Raw genomic sequence first — 22,148 nt, forward strand, 5'->3', positions numbered from 1 at the left:
TATTTTGACCTGTCCAGTATATTGCACTAATTCTTAGTTATTTTCATTATATGAAATCTACCAAGTGTGTCGGAAGAGATGAATTAGTCTATTTAAATGTTGAACTGATAGCAGAAACTTGTGCAGATTTTTAATTTGCAGTAATCTGGGTTTAGCAAGGCAAATGACAGTTCACCAGTGTTTAGTTTTATATTGAGGTGCTCAGGTTTGAATAAAGTGGTTAAAAAAAAAGTCTGATTACTGTTTCTTACTGCGAGTTTCAGAGGTATTTATTTCATTTGAACAGTTTGAGAGCACGTCTGATTTGCTATATGGGTCAGCATTTAAGGTGATTGCAAGTAACTTCATGACACAGCTAAATATATGCTCGTGCTGTGTGAAACTCCATTTGTCATATGATACCTCTTAAATGTTTAGTTAGTTGGGTAACTTATCACATCCGTTTAGAAGTACAATCAAAATAGTAATATTATCTCTTGAACCTGCATGTAATGCAGCCTTTACCAATTGTTCACTGATGTAGCTTGCTGCATTGTCATAGAGTGCCTTGGAAGTGACCCCACCTTTTCCTGCAATTTGTGATTCACAACTGGCCAGGTATGTTTTTATGTCTTCTTCAAAATGTGTAGGTGTCTTACAATCCACTGGCAATGGAGCCTTCAGCAGTTGGTGGCCAGTATAACCTACAGGCTTGGCATGTGATATCTTAGAATTTGTTTTTTCAGCCTGTTGTAGATCTGAGTCATAAATAGAGAGAGATGCTTTTGTACAATTTTGAGTCTGTTTCATGTCTTCAGGCCTTACTGTCAGTTTATTTGGCAGCTGTTTGTGGATGTAACTTGGACTAGTTGCATGGATAATGTCTGTTTCTTCTGGTGCTGTGGTTTGTGAATGTGGCTGAGAACTGTTACGTAGATAAACTTTTCTGTCCTCTGACTGCTTCATTTCTTCAGAGCTGATTTGTGTGCTAGAATCAGACTGTTTTATCCCTCTTTTCTCTGGACCTATCTCATCATTACTAAAAAGTGTCAGTTCTGGATCAGCTTGATTTTTGTGGTCATCAGTTTCCTTAGGAACATCTCCATTTTCACTTTGCAAATAGCTCATCCTAGAACATCTTGGCTTTCCGTGTGTAGTGCTGCTTTTTGAGTCAGGGAGAAAAATCTCCATACTGGAGTCCTGCATCTCTGTTCCAACTTGCTGATAATTTGTAGCCTTTGAGTCACTTAACTCTTCTTCAGAGCAGGGTAACAAATACAGGCAGTTATACAGAGAAGCCCCGTTTTGTTGAATGCGTTCATACGTTCTCAGATAATGAGTGAATGTTGTTAGTGTTAGCGCACACACTTCGTTGTAATCCAGAACCTCCCACAGCCCGTTAGAAGCTAAAATAAGAAATTGACAGGAATCGTCAATTGGGACAGAGATGCTATGAGGTACGGGAATCACGGATCCTTTTAGTGCGGGATCTCCATGATATCCAAGACCTCTTGTAGTTCTAAGGTGACCCTCTACTAATCCATCTGGTTCATTAGGGCTGATGTTTCCACCATTCTGAAGTATGCGTTTTTTCTCCCTTACATTAGAAGTGCTGTGCTCTTCTGAGAGGCGATAACTCTTGCCGTTTTTACACAAAACAGCGTGTACGTTACCTAAAAGTAAAATTAATATCTTGTAACTGTAGCCCACTGATTATTTTCTTCTTACATTACTGTAATATCAGTGATTAGGGTTCTGCTAAGACTGGGGCAGGAAAAAAAAAATCATAGTTCAATTTTTACTATTGTAGGCAGCAGTGTGTCTATAAATTAACCCAGTTCTGTTTTACAGCAAGATTTTGTGGATTTTTTTCTCCTCCCACTACTCAGAAGACTGCTCTAAAATCTTGTTTTTCTGACTGACTGCAGCTAAACTTTTGTGGGGAATCTGTGACATTTCAAATTGGCCTAACATGTGGCAGTCTGATAGAAATGTTACAATTGAAGCTCTTAATTGAATACAGAATGATGGTGCCAAGTACTCTACTTCTCATGTACTTCTCTAAGAGAGAGTGTGCTCTCAAAACATTGTGGCTGAATTAACCCGTCAGAAAGCAAGTTCAGACTTCTTAAAGCACTATAAAATAGCTAGTAGCTAAAAAATAATTTGGACATTATTTAGGATTTACAATTCATTAGCATTATGCCTTAAGCCTATTCTTTGGGTGAGGAACTCGAGGGAGTAGGACTCTTTGCAGTAGTCTTAGACTAATTTATTTCCTTTAGTAGAAATAAGTACTTTCTTTCACTTAATTATATTGAAATCCAGATGGTGAGAGTGGAGAAAGTATTAAAAATCACATTCCAGGTGATCAGCCTTATCGGACTTGAATGCAGGGTATAAAGGAAAGCATTTCTGAAACAAGGTGAGCAGTGTTTGAGATACCCTGTGGCTATACTGAGAGGAGGTAATTTTTGTGTTTAGGAGAGTCTTTGCTCTTTTGGCATAAGGACAAAAAGTGATATGCTAAAGACAAATTGAGTGGGATTGTAGCTTTCCAGATACTGAGTTGTCCACAGTGCATTCTTTTGCATTTTGCATTTTCTGACTAGAGGAAGACATGAAAATTGTTTATAGGCAATGCTTATACAGTTGAATTTGTTGGTAAGTACTGGCATTGTCTACCCTAGGGGATAGCTCCAAGTGTAATTCCCTCTGAAGGTGGATTTCTCTAGGTGATTCATAATATCAAACTGACAAATACAGATGTTTACAGAATGTAAACACCTTAAGTTATTTGCTTCTTGCTCCCTCCTCTGTAGTCTGATTTCTGCAGAAAACTAGCTGGTTGCCTAAAACTTGTTTGATTCCTCAGAGTAAGACCCTAACTGAAAGCCTAACCAAGAGCGTAACGTAACCCATGTGTAAAAGTTTCTCTACTAAAGAATAAAATATAGCTTGCTTTTGGGTGCAGGTTTGTCTGCAATCTAGAGACAGAGTAGAAGAATCAACAAAAACCAGGTGACCTATTACTGTGAGACAAAATACAGCAAGCAGTGCTGCTGTCTTCTGCTCTGCCTTTAAGAATGCAATTCTGGGAAAAAAAATTGTTGTGAAAATCTTTTTTTTTGGGGGGGGAAATTAATGTAGTAGGTTAAGTAAATGTATATTTAGAGGTTGTTCAAGTGCAAGGACTTAAGTTGTAAAAGGCTTGAAGTATCTCTGATCAACTTGATTTACAGAGCTTGATCTTATAGTATCTGTAATTGAAGCCACCATAAAACTGGTGCTAAGCTACCAGTGTTGATAATAGTAATTGTTAAGTTCTGGTGGCTGGAAAAATGCTTGTTGAAGATAAAGCGTGGATATAGTAACAAGTGTTGGCAGAATAGTGAGGAAGGGTGGGTAGAGCACAGTAACATCTTTCAGTGTCATTGCACGTTCAGGTTGGTTTATAGAATCCTCAGATTTGCAGAGAATTGCATATTACTATAATAATTTCATAATCTTGGATGAGTTGGATACAGATGTGGAATATAATATTTTTGCCTCCTAAGGAAATGAAGTATGTTAAAAGATTATCCTTTTCCTTCTTATTTCTGACCTTGATTAATTGCTATCAAATTTCACAGGAAGAAATATGAAGAGGTCATAGGAGCTTTCTGAAAACACTCATTTGAGGAGGAGAAAGTACCCCTGCTGTTAGAAAACTAGCGTTAGCATGCTTCCTGATAATGCTTCTTGAGAATGAGATCAAGGCATTAGTGCTGGGGACATAAATCAAGCAGAGACTGGAATGTACTTGAGACTGCAGACAGGATTTCATTTGAAACTGTTCATCAAGTAGCTTTAAAAACCAAAACCAAACCAAAAAAAAAAAAACAAAAAAAACAAACAAAAACCTCTGCTTGTGTATTTGTGGGAAAGCATCCTCTGTCATATGTATACAAGAACTTAACTGATAACAAGTTTCCCAGTGGGTAGATGTAATGAAGAATTCTGAAGGACTGCATGAGCTTTAGTTTGCATGAGCCTGCAGCAAATCTGGGAGGAGAGGCATTAGGAGTATAACAACGTTTCTCATTGTAATTGATAATTTTCCACTTTACGGAAAGGTGACCTCCATAAGGAAGAAGGACTGAATGGATTTGACAGTAGTAAATCACCGATTTCTGAAATGGACAGTTCAGATAATCCCTACACATCACATTTTCCAGTAGAAATATGAAGTGGCACTTGAAACAAATGACTAAGAGAAGAAAATACCTTTAAACGTGTTTCTTGGACAGTAGGGATTTATCAGATCTAGAATGTTTGTATTTATCCTGAAGTGATTGACACCTTAAGCTTCTTCTTGGTTTTAAATAGTATTTTTACATGGATCACATAAACAGAATGCTGTCCAGCCGTATGTCTCATGTTAGTAAACTTACGGCCTTAATTCAAATATATTGAGGGCTCTCATCCAATAAGCCTGATATTGTTGCCTGATGCTGTTGTCAATTACAGAGATTATTTACTGTGTTTCCTTCACATCGACAAGTTAAAGCAATTGCAGCTTTTTATCTCCAAATATTTACTGCCAGCAAACCTCGAAATTATTTTTCTTACTGAGCAGAGAGGAAAAAAATCCAGTGTGAAATGTACATACCTATGTTAGCAATGTGCAGGAGCCCAGCAACATCCTCAGTTGTCCTAGTTAATGAACTTTGCAAACTGTTTTCAAAGTGTTCAGTGTCATCCGTATTTTCACTGGGGAGTCTTTCCATCAAACAGGTTACAGCTGAACAGCCACTCCATCGAACTCTGGAAACCTCATTCCTTCCTAGCTGTAAAAGTCTGTCCATTCTCCAGAAGGCCTTGGTGTATGCTTTGTGAATCCATTCGTAAGTATTTGTCTTATGGGTCTTGTTCTCCTGTCTGTCAGAGAAAATCCTCTCTTTTTCCCTGTAGTCTTCCGTGATTACAGTGGCAAGAGAGTCTAGAATTTGCCTTTCCTCCTTGGTCATTTTGTAGGAGGGGTCTGTTTGAGCAAGCTGGTCAAGAAATAAAAGTGGAAGCTCTGCTGCAACTGTTTCTGCAGCTGTCATTCCATGGTGCCCATCAATTAGTCCCAGAAAACATGTATCTGTCCTACTTCCATAGTTGTCCACTACAAAAAATCTGTCTTCCATGTCTCTCTGCCATATGGAATTTTTATCTTCACTAATTGATAATGCTTTTATTGATGAATTCTTTACTTCCTTGAGAGTGTTAACACTGTTTGTATTGTGATCACAACACAATCTAGGAGCGTGACCATCCATAAGAAATTCAAATGAAGTGTTGATCTTCTGCCGATGTCTTTCAGAATTCTTAGGAAGCTCGGTCACTTTTGAAATTAGCTTCTGTCGCTGAGCTAAAAGTGTTTTAGCATCCACCCTTGTTTGTGAGCTGTCACAGCCCAACAAAGTTAGAGCTTTGTGGGTTTTTTTGTGATGAAAAAAATGGTGTGGATATATTGCTTGTTGACACGCTGAGCAGAGAATTGAAATGCCTGTGGCATCTGCATTCTCAGATGCTATCATGATCTTCTCCAGATGATCTTCCTCATCTCTGCAGAGTTCATCATTGGGTGGTCTTGCTTTGTCCTGTGATTTTTCCTCCCATGTCATTCTATAAAGGAGTTCAATGTGCTATGAATTTTCACTTCAGTGATAGATAAATACTACATCACTGTGTAATGTGTGACCTGTGTTTATAAATGAAATGATGTAAAAGGTGTAAAAACTGTTAAAACTTAGTAACACAGCTAATTCAAGAACTGAAAAATTTGGACATAGAAAGTGCATTATGCAGTTTGTTATCTTACACCTCCTAAGGTCTCAGTCAGTTTTCTGTTTCCTCACTGTGACTTGATGCATAGCTCTGTGCCTACATGCTGTTACTACTGCAGGTGTGAAGTGGTTTCTCATCAGGTTTTCTGTACCTAATCCTCACTTTCCAGACATGGTAGTGGAGTAGGTGCATATTAAAAATTGAGAGTTAAAGATGAAAAAATACCTGCCAGTTTTGTGCGGGCCAGTAGCATTGATATCTCTTTAATCAAATCTCATTTAATCAAATCAAATCAAATTTAATCAATGCTTTAGGAGTAACTGGAAAAATAATATAAGATTGGGTATAGACACACAAGATACATAACATTTACATAGATAATATTCTGTTGGGGTTTTCTGCTTACAAGAGTCAGACTTAGCAATGTGAACGTTCTTTTAACGTAGAATGGACTTTGAAAGTGTCAGTTTCTGAATTAATAAAGTATAGGGAAGAGCAAAATATTACCAAGCAGTGTTTGAGCTTTTAGATCTCTGGGAAACATACTGTCTCTAGTATCTTGTCAGCTTCCTATGGTGCATACCCTCTTCTTTGGCCACACTGAAGTTCAGCAACTTCATTGTGCTTGAAGTTTTTCAGAGCTCCATATTTAAACTTGATACAGCCACATTTAAAGTAGTTATTTGGCAACTGTTACCTCTTCCAGGACTTTAGCTGGGAAGGATGCTTTTTTCTTTCTCACTCCTTCTGTTCATCATCTCTGAGTTGTAAGAATCAAGTGCCTATGAGCAGCTGAGGCAGATCAATTATAAAATTTAAGAAGGAAAATTTACTTTATAGGGAGTGATAAATGCTAAGGTATTAGCAGAGCTATTAAACCCTTTTCACAGTTGTATTGTTGTCCTTACAGAGGTGAGCCTGCATGTGGCTACAGCTCTCAATCTACTGTGGCACCATTTCATGGTAAGTCCATCTGTCTATTGGAATTGAGCATCAGGGTGCTTCAGAAATGCTACACCACTTCAGTGGGCAGAATAAGGAGGTACACATTCAAAATGCCAGCAGAAGACAGTCTCACACAGACCTCTCTCTTTATTCTGCATAGTCTGAATTTGAGCCTGGGAAGTTGTACAGGCCTGTCACTGCTGTCCTGGTAGTGATGCATTCATGTCCAAGAAAGGTTAGGGCTAATATACACAGAAAATCTGGTGAACTGCTTTCTGTCAGCCTATTAAATATGCCACATGTAAAATGAATTCATATATAAAAGCTTATTGGATCAGAGACAAGAAGTTGAAAATTTTCAATAAAATGTTGGTTTGGCTTCAGGAAGCTTAGTTGTTAACACTCACACTGTTTATATTGCTGTAGGTGGGTGTGAGTGCTAACAAATTGCTATTTCAGGGAACCAGAACGGTCCTGGTTGATGACAGTATGAATAATCAGAATAATATCTATAATAATTCACATAGAATAACAGAATATGCTGCATTTCTTCAGTTGCAATCATTTGCTCAAATTATTAAAAGATCAGCTACCTTGTTAGATTTTTATAGAGTATATTTATATTGTTTATGCATGCTATATATACTTCACAGTCTACAAACCTGGTAACAATAAAAGAAAAGGGAAAAATTCACTTTGATCTTTTGTGAGGGGAAAAAAAGACTTGCTTATATTTTCTTCTCTCCTTGCTTTTTTCTCACCAGGAACAGATGCAGACTTGCAAATATTTTGCTATAGGTTTAAAGGGGATAGCAGTAAGATATTGCCATTACAACATTGGAAGCTTACGCTCTAGTAGCCTCAGAGAGGGAAAGAGAAAACACAGCTTCCTAGCTCACTGCAATTTCCCTGTACCCATTTAGGGGGCCCAAGCCTGGCAGTGTTTAATGTTCTGAACTAAAAATAGGAGAGCAGAGGAGAAGGAAAAAAAATAGAAGAATGGGCAGGGAAGCGTATTTTGAGATTACTTGTTTTCAAGAGTAAATATTTTCTTTACTTCTTGTGTTTCAGCTAAAAGCCTCTTGGTCAGCTCTCAGTCTGGCTCCTACAGAGGTAAGCTGTTCTGCTGCTCTGCCTGCCCATCCACTACCATATGCAAGAGAGTGGCCAAACAGGCAGAGCGCACAGCTGGGGCCATGGGCTTGTGTGACAGAGAGCACCATCATCTCAGTAACCCTATCTCTGGCAGCATGCTGTAGCTCTAGCACTTCCAGCTGCTTGCTGTTCACATAGCAAGAAGACTTTTTTTCCTCCAGTTTTGCTCTGCAAAGTGTTTTGTTTCTTTTTTTTTTTTTTAGGTAGTGAAGATGTCACTCGTGGAGATTTAATGATCGAGGATCTGATTTGTGTCCAGAAGAATCCCACGTGTCCTCATCTCCTTCTGACATGTCATTCCTGTCTTCACCCAGAGCATGCTTCTTCCTGTCTTACCTTTGTCAAATTCAGCAATTAACTTAGTATCTAGTTGAAAACTCCTTCCTTCATGAACTCTGTATTACTGTTAGTACTAGCTATATGTTAGTGGCCATAGAAAACTCATGGATGCTGAGAGCTGTGCCAGGAAGGTGCCTACCTGCTTGAGGGTGACTGGAGGAGGCAAAGAAGATGTGCATGGAGGTCAGAGTTTCACTGAGCTTGTAATGATATTACCAGCTAATATGTATGTACAGGCTGCACTGCTGCCAGATCTCCCTAAACAGCTGAGTTTCTCATACCTGCATACTGAAACCGTGACAGGGACTTGGCATCACTGGGATTGTGTGAGGTCCCCGCCCAGGAGCCAGTGTGAGCAGCTGCTGCAGCTGTGGTTTTGGCTGTGCCACCTCGTGGTGCTTTGCAAACCACACCCTGTCCTGGCAGGTGCTGCCTTGCCAGCAGACCACACATTTACTTGATCTCTTTTTCTTGTGGTCTTTAGCCAAAGCAGCCACAAGCTAATATCTATCATGAAAACACTCTTGTGGTTTTACTGAATGCATATACAACCTCTTAAAAACCCTTCATTTGAAAAGACAAAGCAGCTGTGTCCTACACCTTCCTCTACTTTTAGGAGAGCTGGGCCTCCAAAACCATCTGCAGGAAGAACCACGCATCTTCTCCCAGGTGAGTCAGCCTAGGTCAGTACAGCACCTGACTTACTGTCTCCAGCAGCAACAGCATAGCTCCAAGGAAGCCCTATTATGAAAGGTGAGAAGTGATGGAGATGAACCCAGTGAGTCACATGCTGTGCTGGGGCTTGGGAGCACTCCCAGCACTGGCCCCGATAATAGGCAAGAAAGAAGGAAGTGATTAATAATTAAAATAATCATGGGATAAATTAAGGTAATTAGCCTCCTCACTTCTTAGTGTTGTCCTAAACTGGAACTGTGGGATTCCAGCCCCACTGGTATCGTGTCAGCTTGAAACTGCTCCCCACATTAGGTTCTCTTAGAACTGTCCTCCTGGATAGAGGCAGTTCTTCACCAAGATGCAGGCCTTTGAAGTGGGAGTTAAATAAACTTCCTCTACCACAGGTGCAAGATACCTGTGATGGTGGTACTGGATTTGTTGCGGTGGGGCAGAGGTGCCAGTTTGTAACGCACCACATGCCTTCTGTAGTGATCATCTTAGAGATATAAAAGGGATTTTCTCCTTGTGGCTTTTCTGTTTAGATCAGTGTGATATCAAAGGTGCAGCTTGGAGGACTGAGGCCACATAATTTCCCTGTCCTGCTGCCAGTTGCGGCTGTGTTAAGATACCAGGGATGGGTGATACCACCTGCTGCTGGTGTGGGGTGGTTGGGAAAAGGGTCCCAGAAAGCTGCAGAGCTCTCTCTCTCTCACAGGAGAGGAGCAGAGAAAAGGATGTTAACAAGTGAAAAATAGGGAGGCAGAAGGAAGAGAAGGTAAAGGAGAAATAGATGATACATCCTGTGCCTGCAGGAAGCAAGGTAGAGCTTGCCACCTTTTAACAAAATGTGAGGCTGTACAGATGAGTAAGCAACATCAGCAAGTAGCTTCTCAACTTAGTTCATGTGTGCTTCATGTTGCATAGGGAAAGACTGCCTGTGATGAGCTCAGCTGCCAGTTTTGCCCTGGTTTGGGTCTTTCAAAACTGACTGCAGCCCCAAAGAGTACATCTGGGGTAAGAAGTGAATAAAAATAGCAAAGTGCTTCTGCTCTCGCGAGAAGTTTTAGCAACACAAACAGCCATGATTGTTGCAGTGACATATTCTCCATTCTTTTTCTCTACTTTTTTCCTTGAAGAAAAAAAAAAAAGTAATTGGGGTGTGATGTTCTCTTTAACAAAGGCCTATTGGTAAGTTTTGTAACCCGTATTATTGAAGTTGCAAGCAAGCACCGTGGAAAATTGACAAGATGCTAGATATAGTATAATGAACAAAAATGTTGTGCTGTTACTAGTTCCAGTGACTCATAAAATATTGATAGCAGTCCAGAATGCCCAGTGACCAAGAGGAGGCCAGTTCGCCCACAAGGAATGTGCTAATGAAAGAACACAATTGGATTATATACTCCGAGAAATTCACCGGAAGGGGGGAGTTCTTTCTCCATTTGCATTGAATTCATGAATAAAACTGGTGGGAGAATGAGGAGTCCCACCATGAGCAAGAAGGGAGGGAGAGGCGTGGGTTGGGCACAGGGCTCTGCTTGGGATGGGAGTTGGGGTTGGTGGGCTTGTGGAGCTGGGCCCTGGGCAGGGAGGCTCCTCGGATTGATCTGTATCAGGCTGTTTTTAGTTGAGTCATTTCATGTGGCCTTAGGTAGGCCCCAAAAGCTCTGCATGACAGCTAGGTAACAAGCAGGCATCAGCCTCGCCCTAAGTTGCATTTTAATTTTCTTCTTTTGTTGCATCAAGAATACAGCCATCTCCTTTGCTGGAATAATGTGTATGCTTTTGCATTTAAGCTTGCCTGGTATTCACAGTGAGTCCAGGCAGTGGTAGCATACTTGGGATGTGATGAGGGGTGGGAGCCCCAACTATGAGCAGAGCTTTCCTGGGGCAACACCAGGCTAAAGGGAAAAGTATGGGAGTTGGTGTGGACATCGCCTGGCTCCTGGCTGGGTGTGGAGCAGATGAGCAGCACTCCCAGAGTCACAAGGCTGCCTGACTGAGCTCACAAGCTGGGCAAGAGGCAGCTGGGCTCACCTGGCTGCCACTGGTGCTTACTAGGAGCTACTTCCAGACTTGGCTTCTCTTGAGAAAACCCACTGAAATGCCCCAAAGGATGGAAGCTGAAAAATGCGGCAAGGATTTTTAAGACAATGCTTTGAGTTTGATTCTAAGTTAATATCTTTGTGTTATGTACTTACTGATTCAAAATAAGCACTGCAGTCATTCTGTTGTGCTCAGGTTGAGCTGTGTGTATGTCATAAATAGAGAATAAAGATGTGCTTGCTTGTGAATTCAATCAACAGAAAAATTCAAATGTATGAAACTGAGAATGGAATGAATAACAATCATATGTTAAAGCACAAGTTTTTTCAGCTTTTCTTGTGTAGTGTAACTTGTTATGGCCAAATTATATTCCTGAAGCTACTGCAAGTCAGTTCAGCCCGAGCTATACCCTGTATTTCCAGCCAGCAAATGGTCTTTTCCTCATACCTTTGGCAGTTTTTGCCAAAATTTTAACTGTCCCAAGGACATAAGACAAATCCTTGGGCTTGATTTGTTTTAAAAAACATAACACCAGTTAAAATGGAAACAATGATTTAATAGATGTCACAATTGTATATCCATATAAAATATATATCTAAAAGAGGACTTACCTATCTGCAGTTTAAGCGTGTTTTCTTTTTAAGCTGCTTCTCCATGATAGCAGGCAACACTGCATTTGTAGTGACATTGGTGTTTATAAATGTTACTATAGTAACTGTAGCCGTAGCTGCAGTCTGGTAGACTAGCCATTCTGGTAGACTTAGTGCTCTGGTTATCTGGTGAGCAGAAGGCAAAAAGCAGAGATGTGGTGTAAGGCAGATGTGCTTTTGAGGCTTCAAGGAGGAGCTGTAGAATACAGTTTTGCCTTTATACTAATCTGCATGCAACTGTGTGCAATATGGTTTTGTGAAAGACCCTCATAAACACACCATGAAATGTTTTATTTCAGTGGAAATAAAAAAAGTTACTGGGCTTTTGAGAACCGTGAAGAGAGTAGAGTGAAAAGATTAAGGTTGTTCACCTGGGGAATGATCCTGTGAACGCTTGCCTGTGCAGCTGCAGACATAAAGGGCCTAAAACATATTGATGGAATTGCCCAGCTGTGCAAAAATATTAAGTGTTGAGAATTGAAACGGGGAATTCAATTGTATATGGGTGTGCAAATGATAGTGGGTTGCATAAATACCATTAGCTGTGGAACGGCTCCAGCAGCTCGGTCCAGCCCGGGAGCCCGTGTCTAACAACGGTCCCCCTGGCCTGTAGGAGCCAACTATAGTTTCAGAGGATCTGCTCGGTCGTCGTCACGTTTGCAGAGCGTTGTAAAGCTGAAAGTGAAACTACGCGGTAACAGTTTCGTTTTCGAGTCCGGGGGAAAAGTGGAAACGTCGCCTACATAAAGGAACGCGAGCAGAGAGGCTGAGGAAATTGTTCTTAAATGGTTGTTATCATTCAGCGGCTTTTTGTCATTCTAAGACGCGATTCGACGACTTCCATTAACAACAAAGAATTCTCAGATTTAACAGAAGCGCATTTATTTATTCTTTTTATTCCTGTTAATACTCCGCTAAGCCAGGGGCTGCGTTTCCCATCGCCTCCGAGCGCAGCGGCTCCTCCACCTTAACAGTCCGTCTTAACGCGGCGGGGATGGCAGCAGCCATCTTACGGGTCGCTGTCACAGCTGCCGGGAGGACGCGCCGCCGCCGGGCTTCGCCGCAGCCTCCCGGGGCCGCTTACAGCCGGGCAAGAGATGGAACGGGGCAGGTGCAGAAATCCGGAGCTGCTTTTTTTGCAAGTGCACGTTACGCACTGGGATCCCCCTTCCTCTCGGTGTTGCAGCCTGAGGTTGACACATCAAATTGCTGCGGATCGCACACCAGAGCCCAGCCTCGATCCCGACCTTTTAAGCCGCGGTGCCCTGCTGTGGAAGTGCCATTTGCGGTTTCTCGCGGCTCGGCCGCGATTTTACATACGTGCGACAGAGCGTAACTTCGTCGGGACTTCTGCGCGCAGAGCGCAGTGACTGCGGTGGGATCATTTGCTTAATTGTTGCTTTCAATTGAAAGGTAGTAGACAGAGGATGACCCGCTGTCAGCGCTAAAGGAGATGTTCCTGGACAATGCAGGGAATGGAGCAGAGGGTCATCGGAATTTTACGTTTAAAAGAAACTAACAGATACGTATAGGCTGACTTGGAAATCACCTACAAACCCGCTGAAAAGCAGCCGCAAAGCGCACAGCGTGGAAAAGCACTGCTGAAGTCAAATAAACCGTGGCCCTACTAGGGGCAAAGGAGGCGCGGGGGCTCCGCTGGTGAAGCGACGATGCCCCCCCTTCCCCGGGCTCCTCAGCCCCGAGGGCCGGGCCCGCACTCGGCGCCTTCGGTCGCCGCCCGCCCCCGCGCAGCCCCGCGCTTCGCGGCGGCGGGAGGCGGGCGCCGGCTCCCCCCCGCCCGGCGGGACAGGAGCCGCCCGCGGAGCGCAGGGGCCCTCCTCCCGCCCCCCACCCCCCCGGGGAGCAGCCGGCGGCGGCGGCGCGGCGAAGGGGAGGGTCTAGGGCCGGGCGCACCGCGCCGGCCGGCCGGACGGGCGGCTGCCGCCGCGCCGCAGGCATGGCGGAGGCGGGCGGCGGGGCCGCGGCGGCAGGCGGCGGGCCGCAGCAGGGCTCCCCGGCCGCCGGGGGAGTGGCGGCCGCCGCCGCCGGGGGCCCGGCCCGTAATGCCGCCGAGAGCCCTGGGGGGCCCGGCTCTGCGCGCACGGCCGGGAAGAAGGCGCAGCTGCGCGCGGCTCCGCGGGCCAAGAAGCTGGAGAAGCTGGGCGTCTACTCCGCTTGCAAGGTACCCGGCCGCGAGCGCCCACCCGCCCACGGAGGGTGGGGATTGACGGAGGGAGGGGAGGAGGGGAAGGCAGCGCCGGGCCGGGCAGGACGGGAGGCGGCGCGGCTGTAGCCCGGCGCTCCCCGTGGAAGCGGCGGGTCCGGCGTCGCCGTGGGTCCCGCCACCCTCGGAGCCTCCCGGCCGGCACCGGCTACCGCGCCTCGGGAGAGTCGGCGTGCAGCCTCCGCCCTCGGGAAAGTTGCGGCTCCGTCGTCACGTAGCGCCCGGCCGGGCCCCTGCCCTCCGCTGCGCCCTGCCCCGGCCTCCCGCACCGCCCGGCGTCGGTCGCTGCCGCCCCGCGTTGCCCTGCGCACCACGCCCGTCCCTACACCTGCAGCCCGCTTCTGGGTGCGGGGGGCCGCGACCCGTCGGCTTGCTGCGGGTGCGGAGCGCGGTCAGTGTTGTGCTGCCACGGGGCTCTGTAACAGCGGTGGAGGTGTCTCTGTGTGTGCGGTGCAGGGCTCCTGCAGGCCGCGCTGGGGCTGTCAGGGCAATTCCTGGATGCACAGCGAGCTGACACGCTCGGGTTGGCAGCACTGATGCGAAACACTCCAGTAATGCTCTCGGTGCTGAAAATAATTGAGCTGTTTGCTGGAAAAAGTGTGTTTCTGTGTTGTTGTTTCTTTGTTGTTCCCTTACTTTGGGACCTCCAAGAAGGCAAGTGTGAAGTGAATGTCCCAACTAATTGCCCACTGATGTGAGGGAGCATCCCTGTGCAGGTCCGCTGCCCTGCTTGGTGATGTGAAGAGCTTGCTGTCTGCTGGAGCCATGTCGCAGTACTGTCATTTGAGGGCAAGCTCAGGAAGCCACATGCATCAATGTCTCTGCAGTTCACAAATGTGTAAGCATCTTTGCTTTGGCCTCGTTGAGTCCATGGCGTGCTGTGAGGTTATACCATGTCAGTCAGTTAAAACCATCCAGGCTTGGAAACCTGTAGCCTTCATGGAAGGTGGGGCAAGGTGGTTTTAAGCTTTCCTGTTGCAATGAAGCAATGTTTCTGCTCTCTGCTTCCTCAGTGCCTTAGCAGCTTCTGTGCACTGGCAGAGAAGAGGGTGCTACTGGAAGGACAGAGCCTGCTGCCAGCCCTCCCAAACCTCTCAACAGGGTGCTGGTGGTACAGTGACCACTCACCCACTCATGACCTACAGAGGTGTCTGTATCATCTCCAGGGTTCTGCAGGGAGGCCCAGGTGGTGCTGCCTGATGGATCTGGCTGTGTGGCTGGGGTACCTTGGGCTTCATCCTCAACCCCTGTCAACAAGCAGCCACAGAGCAGTACTCAGTGTGACTCCATATGCAGATTCCAATGGAAACCTAGCCTCTGCTACCTGACTTTCCTTCAAAAAAAGGAATGTATTGGCAGACAACATTCCTTTAGGTCTCAGAATGTCAACAATGAGACATCCTTGTAAACTGATCAAGTGTGTTCTCCTCTGGAGCAGGGAGAGGATGAAGCTGGGTGGAAGGATGTGTTGTTTTTCTTCCTGAACACCTGGGTCCAAACTGCTTGGTCCTGCAAGAGGCTGTAGCAGTACGGAGGGGAACACTGAGCTTTTTCTTACTCTGGGTTCCAACTCCTGTTCCACTTGTTCTGTGTGTATGAAAGCTCAAACAGTCTATCTCTGAATGAAATTTCTGTGGTAAGCAGCCATGTTGATCTGCAGATCTATATAGAACTGTGTAAATTGGAGGGAAGAAAATGTGTGACAATTTTTCTTAGTGTTGACATCCTTTTCCTATGTAAAATTCACCCCACATTACTGCTACTTCAGCACACAAAACATATTAGAAACTTCATTCCAGAGATGCAGGGAATAGTAGAGGCCGTGGGTTCACTGGGGCTGAGCAGCAGCATGACAAGATGGGGAGATGTCAGTGGCTGGGAGAATGCCTGGGGTGAGGGAGGAAAGGTGCCATGCTGGAGAGGAGGTTGCAGGCAGAAAGGAGTTGGAGGTACTGCTGAACTGAGTGAGAACTGAGACTAGGGAGCTGCTGCCCTGTCCTGAGACTGGAGATACATGTTTGCTTGTTTTTATTGAGTGGTTTGTTTTTGTTTTCCTGCTAAGGAATTGAGGCAGGAGAGTGGTCACCATGGAGCTGCACTACTTGACTTTTCTCCTGTGAAATAAAAAGCTCAGGGGTAGAAGAGCAAGAACAGTCTCTTCTGTGTTTAACAGCCCTTTAAACGCCCGAGTTTGTGTGGGGATAATGTCCATTCTGAACAATAAGAGATATGTAAGGAGTTGGCAGTTTTCATGACTTTTAGAAGTGCACAGTGGAGCTGTATTTGTGCAACATTTTGCATTTGGCAGTCACTATAACTGCGTACATATGAATGACTGCATACATCGTTTTGATTTTGCCTAGTGTGAAATTCAGCATTGGACACATGAGTTTGCAGCTTTTTTCATAAAAGCAGCACTGTGTTGCTTACACACATAAATATGTTTAATGAAGATGGAGGAGGAAGTCCTTTTTTTTTTTTTCACACTATTGGCTTGTGAAAACACAACTTTCTTTTTTAGTCCCATTGGGAATTTTTCTTAAAAATATGTTGAAATAGGTACTTTTTTAGTAATCTAGATTTTCTGTACAGTTGGTTATTTCTCACAGTAATACCTAGATGCTTGATAATGTAATTAGAGCCCTATCACTTAAGGCATTTGCACAAGCAGCGGGAAATAACACCTCCATAAAGACCATGTGCTTTAAATAACCAAAACATCACAAGCAGAGCTATGAGGAGATTTGGCCAAGGCCCTATGAGTGGCAGATCTTGAAGAGTGATCTGGGTTTCCTTGCTGCAGAGCAGCTGCTGACCCTTGATATGGCCACTTTTCCCCACTTCTAATCATGCACGGATGTCTGTGGTGTTTTCTTGCCCCCACACATTAAAAATAGTTTGTAGGGCCGTGGTTTCCATAACGTTGTATAATTTTTCCTGACTTCAGTAAGACTGATCAAGATGAGGCAGGCTGAACTGCGTTGTTTGACTTCACTCAGCTCTGCACTGTGAGAATACAGCTCCTTGAAGCTCCAGTGAAAATGTTTGGAAGTCGTTTTCTGGAGAAATTAAGGAGGATGAACAGATAATCTAAATCTTCCTTGCGATTGTTTATGTAGTAAGATGAATATGTTTTGTGACTATTGCAGTCTGAATTAAAGCATCTTCATTTAAATCAAACATTAACATCACCAGGTGGGAAATGGTTCCCCGTTTTTCATAAAAAACATTTATATGGTGGCCTACATCTATCCTGTAGGTGAGAGAAACCAGAACAAAATGTGACATAAAATACCTGGATTGATCTACAGAGGAAGAATGTGCTTAGAGCTGATCATCGAACTGGTTACTTTGTGTTGTTAAAGGCAAATGGGTTGGCTGCCTTCCTGATGCATAGGAGTAGATAGATCTGTGAGCAGCGTCTGACTGCCTGGTTGCTGGGTGCTATACATTGGAGTAGGAAAAATAAGCATTTAAATTTCATCCAGGTTTTTGTTGTGGTTTGTGTGGTGTTCTTTGTTACAGCAATAATTTGAGATTATTGTTGTAGGAGGCAGCATGTTACAATAGGTTATTCATATTCATATTTTTGTGCTGGGAGGAAAAGTAGTTTTTCTGGAGCAATTGTACACGCTGGAAACAAGAGCCATGGTGCTGTGTATCTGCAATGTGCTGAGTGAGCTTGGCTTTTTGTTACTGGGCAGGGCAGCTTGCGTGGTTTGGAGCAGAAGAGAGCCCAGAGCAAAAGCTGCTGTGAAACTCAGTTTTAAGGCTGCTGAAGTCTTTCACTTTGTAGTTAAGTTAGCTTGAAGCTTGCCTTCCTGTGCCCTTTTCACCGCTCCAAAAGGGGAGGAATTTTTTAGGCAGTAAGATATTGTAACAGTGCTCATTTAGCCAGTATAATTATATAAAAACAGCTTCCGGACAGGGCCTGGGGAGTGCAACACTGTAGCTTCCAAAGGCACTTCTTTCAAGTAATAATGCTAACATATCTTTCAAGATCCGTTTTTGACCTGGCATGGATATATTGGGTATTCTAAAGAAAAGAGTAACTTTAGTTTGTCCAGAGCTGCTGTTTTCATGGCCTTGAGCGGTTGCACCATTCAATTTTCCCCATTATATCTAATACGGAAAGTATAAAAAAATTGATTGAAAATACAACACTTTTCAGTTCAAAATATACGTGATTTCTGCACTGCTTTTGAGGGGAGTGTGTGGTTGTTGTGTTTGGTTACACTGAACTCAGTTTTATTTAAAAATGCCAATTAAGATGCTGTGGTGATCCTTGGGCCTGTCAGGACAACACAGGTTACTTTGCAGGCCTCAGTAAGCAGGAGTGCCCATCTTTCTGCAGTGCCTTTATCACAGCTCCGCAGATGTTCCCGAAAACAAGACCCAAGGACTGGATGTGCAGCTTAAATGCTTCTTTTCCTTCCTCCTCCCCCTGCTTCCCCCCCACTCCCCAACTCTTTTGATCTTAAGTTTTTGTGGAGGTGAAGTCATACTTTATTTTCAAATGAAAAGCAGATGAGTGACATTAAAAAAAAAAAAAAAAAAAAAAAAGCTTAAGATAGTCAGGGAAAGGACTGAATTAACAAAATACAGTGGAAGACGTGAAACAACTCTGCAATTGAAGTCACTGAGGAATGCACATTGGATATTCAGTGCAAAATACTTGCACTGTCAACATCTACAATGAAAGCTTAGTTTTAAAGAGGACCCTTCTGGGCTGCTTTCCCCCTTAGTTAACAGAACTTTTATGCTAATTCTGGTGTTTTACAGAGAGAATAAAGAAAAAAAATACCCTAAGAGTTGTTAGAGAAAGATCTCTGGAATAATTCAAACAATACAAATTAACATCTGCTTCAAAATATCTGGCAAGGAAATGCTACCAAGGGCTGAAAAAGATCTGCCACTGAACACACTGTTTTTATTCTGCTGTGCGTGGGTTGATATTTATTTTTGGCAGCTTAACTGAGCTGTTATTGCAATTCATACATCTGTTTGTTTGCATCTTTGCTGTTAATTATTGTGTAACACTAAAGTTTCTGTAGTTACTCACTGTTTATAGATTTTTAGGCTTTATCATAAACACTGTGTGGTGAGCTTCTGCAAAATGCTGCTTCCACTTGGAAAAGAATTTCTCAAAATGCCTGTGCCTAGGTTGTGGGGTTTTTGGTGTGTATCATTTTTCACTGTGGTATGATTTAAGGCAATTAATAATGAGCATTGTGTTATGTCAGTAATTTACAGAGTTCAATGTTTGTCCAGACAGCTGTATGGAAAGGATCAAATCTTGTTTCCCTCAACTAATATTCAGTCTTTGTTTGTTTGTTTGTTGGTCTGCTTGAGAACTTACAACTCTCTCTTGAATTCTCTTTGGCAATATTCTCATTTTCTGACAGTCTTCTCAGTTTCTCTCTGTTTTTTAATTCTCATGGCAACATTATCTCTTCACAAAGCAAATGTGGATAGATTGTTTGGCTTTAGTTTTGCCTAACTTGAAGTGCTAAATGAAAATATGGCTTCAAATCATTTTACTTGCTTTCCCAGTGCTCACACCAGGGCAATCCTTGGTTCTCAGGTGCCACTCAATCACTGACCTCTCTTTCTAGTCATCAAACATTAATAGGTCCTGTAGGTTTGGATAACAAACAAAAATAAAACTCATTCAATGCCTGAGAAACTGCAAGAGACGGCTTCCACTACAGAATAACGTCAGCCCTTCTTCACTTCCTTGCCAATTCTATTACTCATAGAAAAATAATGTGAAATTCACTGTAAATCATTCCAGGTTGCATTTGCTGAGGCCTAAAAAAAAAAAAAAAGTAATTTTAATTTTCCCCAGATTTCCCCACATTTCATGCTGAAATCCCCCTGATGCAGTATTTTAAATGCATCATACACTCAGTGCACTGGAAGAGCTGCTGGATCCAGACAATGCAGCAGGTCCCTCTTCCAAGGGGAGTATGTGGAAGTGGCTTTGCTGGGCACTTGCAGGTGCGTTTCTGAGTATCCTGGAGCTGAAAGCACCACTCTTCCCTTCTACCATGCCTGAATGCCATCAGAGCCTGGGGCCAGGAGTCCAGTTGGATAAACACTTCTGCAGTAGGAATGGTAAAAATATCGTGTGGTGCTCAGCAGAACACAGGCAGCAGTTGTGCTACTGCTCAGGTTGCTGAATATTGAAATTGGAGTGGAGGTACATTTTACCACCGGTCTACAAAGCTGTCAGTTTTAGGTGCTGTCAAACCACGATCTTTTCTGCTTTTTTTGGGTACTCCTTCCTTAGGGGAGATGAGATTTGGAAACCTAATAGGAAAATGAAATAGGTTTCTAAGATAGATTCTATTAAATGTATTCAAAACCATTTTGAATAAATGTCATGTTAGTGCTGAATGTATTAACTCCACCATTTTTCCTACTAAGGTTGATTCAGCCATAAATATCGCGCAGCCATTGGCACTTTTCTCACGGAGCTCTTGGCATTGCAAATTTATGAGGATCTCATTACAGCCCAGCGCACAGATATCTCTGAACAGTAGAAAAACATTCTTTTCTTCTGATTAGATCTTCAAATGGGAATGTGAATGCTGTTAGGAGAACCTTACCGTGAAAATAACTAAGAACTTCTGGATGTACAGAAAAAAATCCCCTCCTGTAAAGCTGCTCTTCAGATCTTAGCTGACTGATTTGAAATGTGGTTACCCAAGTCTTCACATTCCTTTTTCATGTCCATCCCTGTTAGCTGCAAGCCCTCCATGTTGTTTCGGTCAGTGACCATAACTATCTAGGTTGCTCTGAAATTAATGCCTCCTATTTATTTCTATAGAAATTACAGCAGATAACAAAGCCCACAATAGCACTGTTTAATAAAAGAAGTTCTCGTCTACAAAGCACTTTTTCAACATAGTCACCACCATTAGCTATGTGTTTTTGGCAGTGATGAACAAGAGCCTGAATGCCACACTCGTAAAATATCTGTGTGGCCATTCAGAACTTGGCTTGCCTTTCGTGTTGATGAAACTGCTGAAATGCCTCACTGTGCTCACATCTGCTCTTTGATCTCCACAAATGTTCAGCAAGCATCAATGAAGGTCAATGGGTACTGTTTTCTCTGCATGGAAGAATTCAATTCCACACCTTTGCAATTCCATATCAGACACGATTTCGTCAGACTGCCCCTCTGCTGTTGTCTGTCACATTGGCAACAAAATATGATGGAATACTGGGAGGAAGGTTCAACCTCTACTGCTGTACCACCAGCATTTGCCTCTGACACGCACCAACATAATAAAATAGGAGAGATTACTTTTAGAGCAGCCCTCAAAGATATTCCTGGTTTCAGGTTCAAAGTCTTTGGCATTCTCTGTGTTGATGATGTGGCCAAACCTCATCCTGGACAGCTTTTTTTACTAGCACAGTTACTGTTTGCTTATTTCAATGTTTAGTTAACCCTGCTTGGCTTGTTATGTGCTTATTTTTAGTTGCATGATTTCTTGCCGCCAGGGCAGCTGATAAGGTAGCGATAAACACATTGCCTTCTGGACAGCCTGGTTGTATCTAAATCATTAAACTGTCATGGTGGATCTGTATGTGCTGATATGATCTATTTGTGCTGACATACTGGTAAATGTTTGAATGCTTCTTTTATACACAGCCTAGAATGAGGGCTTTCTGTAAAGGGATTGGCCAGAGTTTGCGTATTTGTACAGCTTGCATACCATGATATACCATGATAATCTGTATTTGGAGCACTATTCCACTTCTGATTTTATCTAGAATATAAAACCTAGCACTGTGTTTTATTAAAAGCAAAAAACTCATAAATACTAATATTTTTTCATATTGCTTCTAAAATAGGACAGTTTCACCAAGTTCTTTTTTTGTTTCTGTTGTTCTCACTGATTTGTTGTTGTGTTTTTTAAACTCTGTTGGTTGATACTCCTTTACTTTGGTTTCAGGCTGAGGAATCGTGTAAATGCAACGGCTGGAAGAACCCCAACCCACCTCCCACACCTCCTCGGGCAGACCTGCAGCAGGCAGTTGTGAGCCTTACTGAGCCGTGCCGCAGCTGCAGTCACACACTAGGTAGGATTTTGTCTTTCTTCTGGAATCCACATGTGTATACCCACAAGCCTGCGCTTTTGCAAGATGAAATTTAAGATGCTGTGCCGAGACTTGGAAACTGTTGGACGTAAATGTCTGTTCACTCAGGTTAAAATATGTCAGAATTATCCCAAATGAATTTTGGAGAAATAGAGCTAAAGTACAAGTTCTAACACCACAGACATTTGAAGCTGTTAAAATGCAAAAGC

At 43.3% G+C, this 22,148-nt stretch overlaps 2 protein-coding genes and 1 long non-coding RNA gene across 4 annotated transcripts in view; 2 read left to right on the top strand and 1 right to left on the bottom strand.

Annotated features, from left to right (window-relative positions):
- Nucleotides 1–225: 225 nt before the first annotated feature.
- PP2D1 (protein phosphatase 2C like domain containing 1) lies at nucleotides 226–11,666 on the bottom strand. Its single transcript, XM_052692287.1, has 3 exons — nucleotides 11,568–11,666; nucleotides 4,631–5,634; nucleotides 226–1,652 (listed from the first exon to the last, which is right to left on the bottom strand). The coding sequence occupies exons 2-3, from the start codon at nucleotides 5,631–5,633 to the stop codon at nucleotides 418–420; spliced, it is 2,238 nt and encodes a 745-aa protein (XP_052548247.1). The 5' UTR covers nucleotide 5,634; nucleotides 11,568–11,666; the 3' UTR covers nucleotides 226–417.
- LOC128085195 (uncharacterized) lies at nucleotides 4,777–11,587 on the top strand. 2 transcript variants are annotated; one of them, XR_008208833.1, is made up of 4 exons: nucleotides 4,777–4,865; nucleotides 6,707–6,759; nucleotides 7,813–7,854; nucleotides 8,100–11,587. It is a non-coding gene; the product is annotated as an uncharacterized LOC128085195 (long non-coding RNA). The 2 variants fall into 2 exon arrangements; XR_008208832.1 differs by having other exon boundaries at nucleotides 6,707–7,854.
- A 1,897-nt stretch (nucleotides 11,667–13,563) lies between the features above and the next one.
- Nucleotides 13,564–22,148, top strand: part of KAT2B (lysine acetyltransferase 2B) — a 40,226-nt gene continuing 31,641 nt past the window's right edge. The window contains exons 1-2 of the mRNA XM_052692315.1: nucleotides 13,564–13,788; nucleotides 21,795–21,921. Of these exons, the coding sequence (XP_052548275.1) occupies nucleotides 13,564–13,788; nucleotides 21,795–21,921 (352 nt within the window). The remainder of the gene's footprint in view (nucleotides 13,789–21,794; nucleotides 21,922–22,148) is intronic.

Source organism: Tympanuchus pallidicinctus, unplaced genomic scaffold (assembly GCF_026119805.1).
Source record: "Tympanuchus pallidicinctus isolate F22 unplaced genomic scaffold, pur_lepc_1.0 scaffold3, whole genome shotgun sequence".
NCBI lineage: Eukaryota > Metazoa > Chordata > Aves > Galliformes > Phasianidae > Tympanuchus > Tympanuchus pallidicinctus.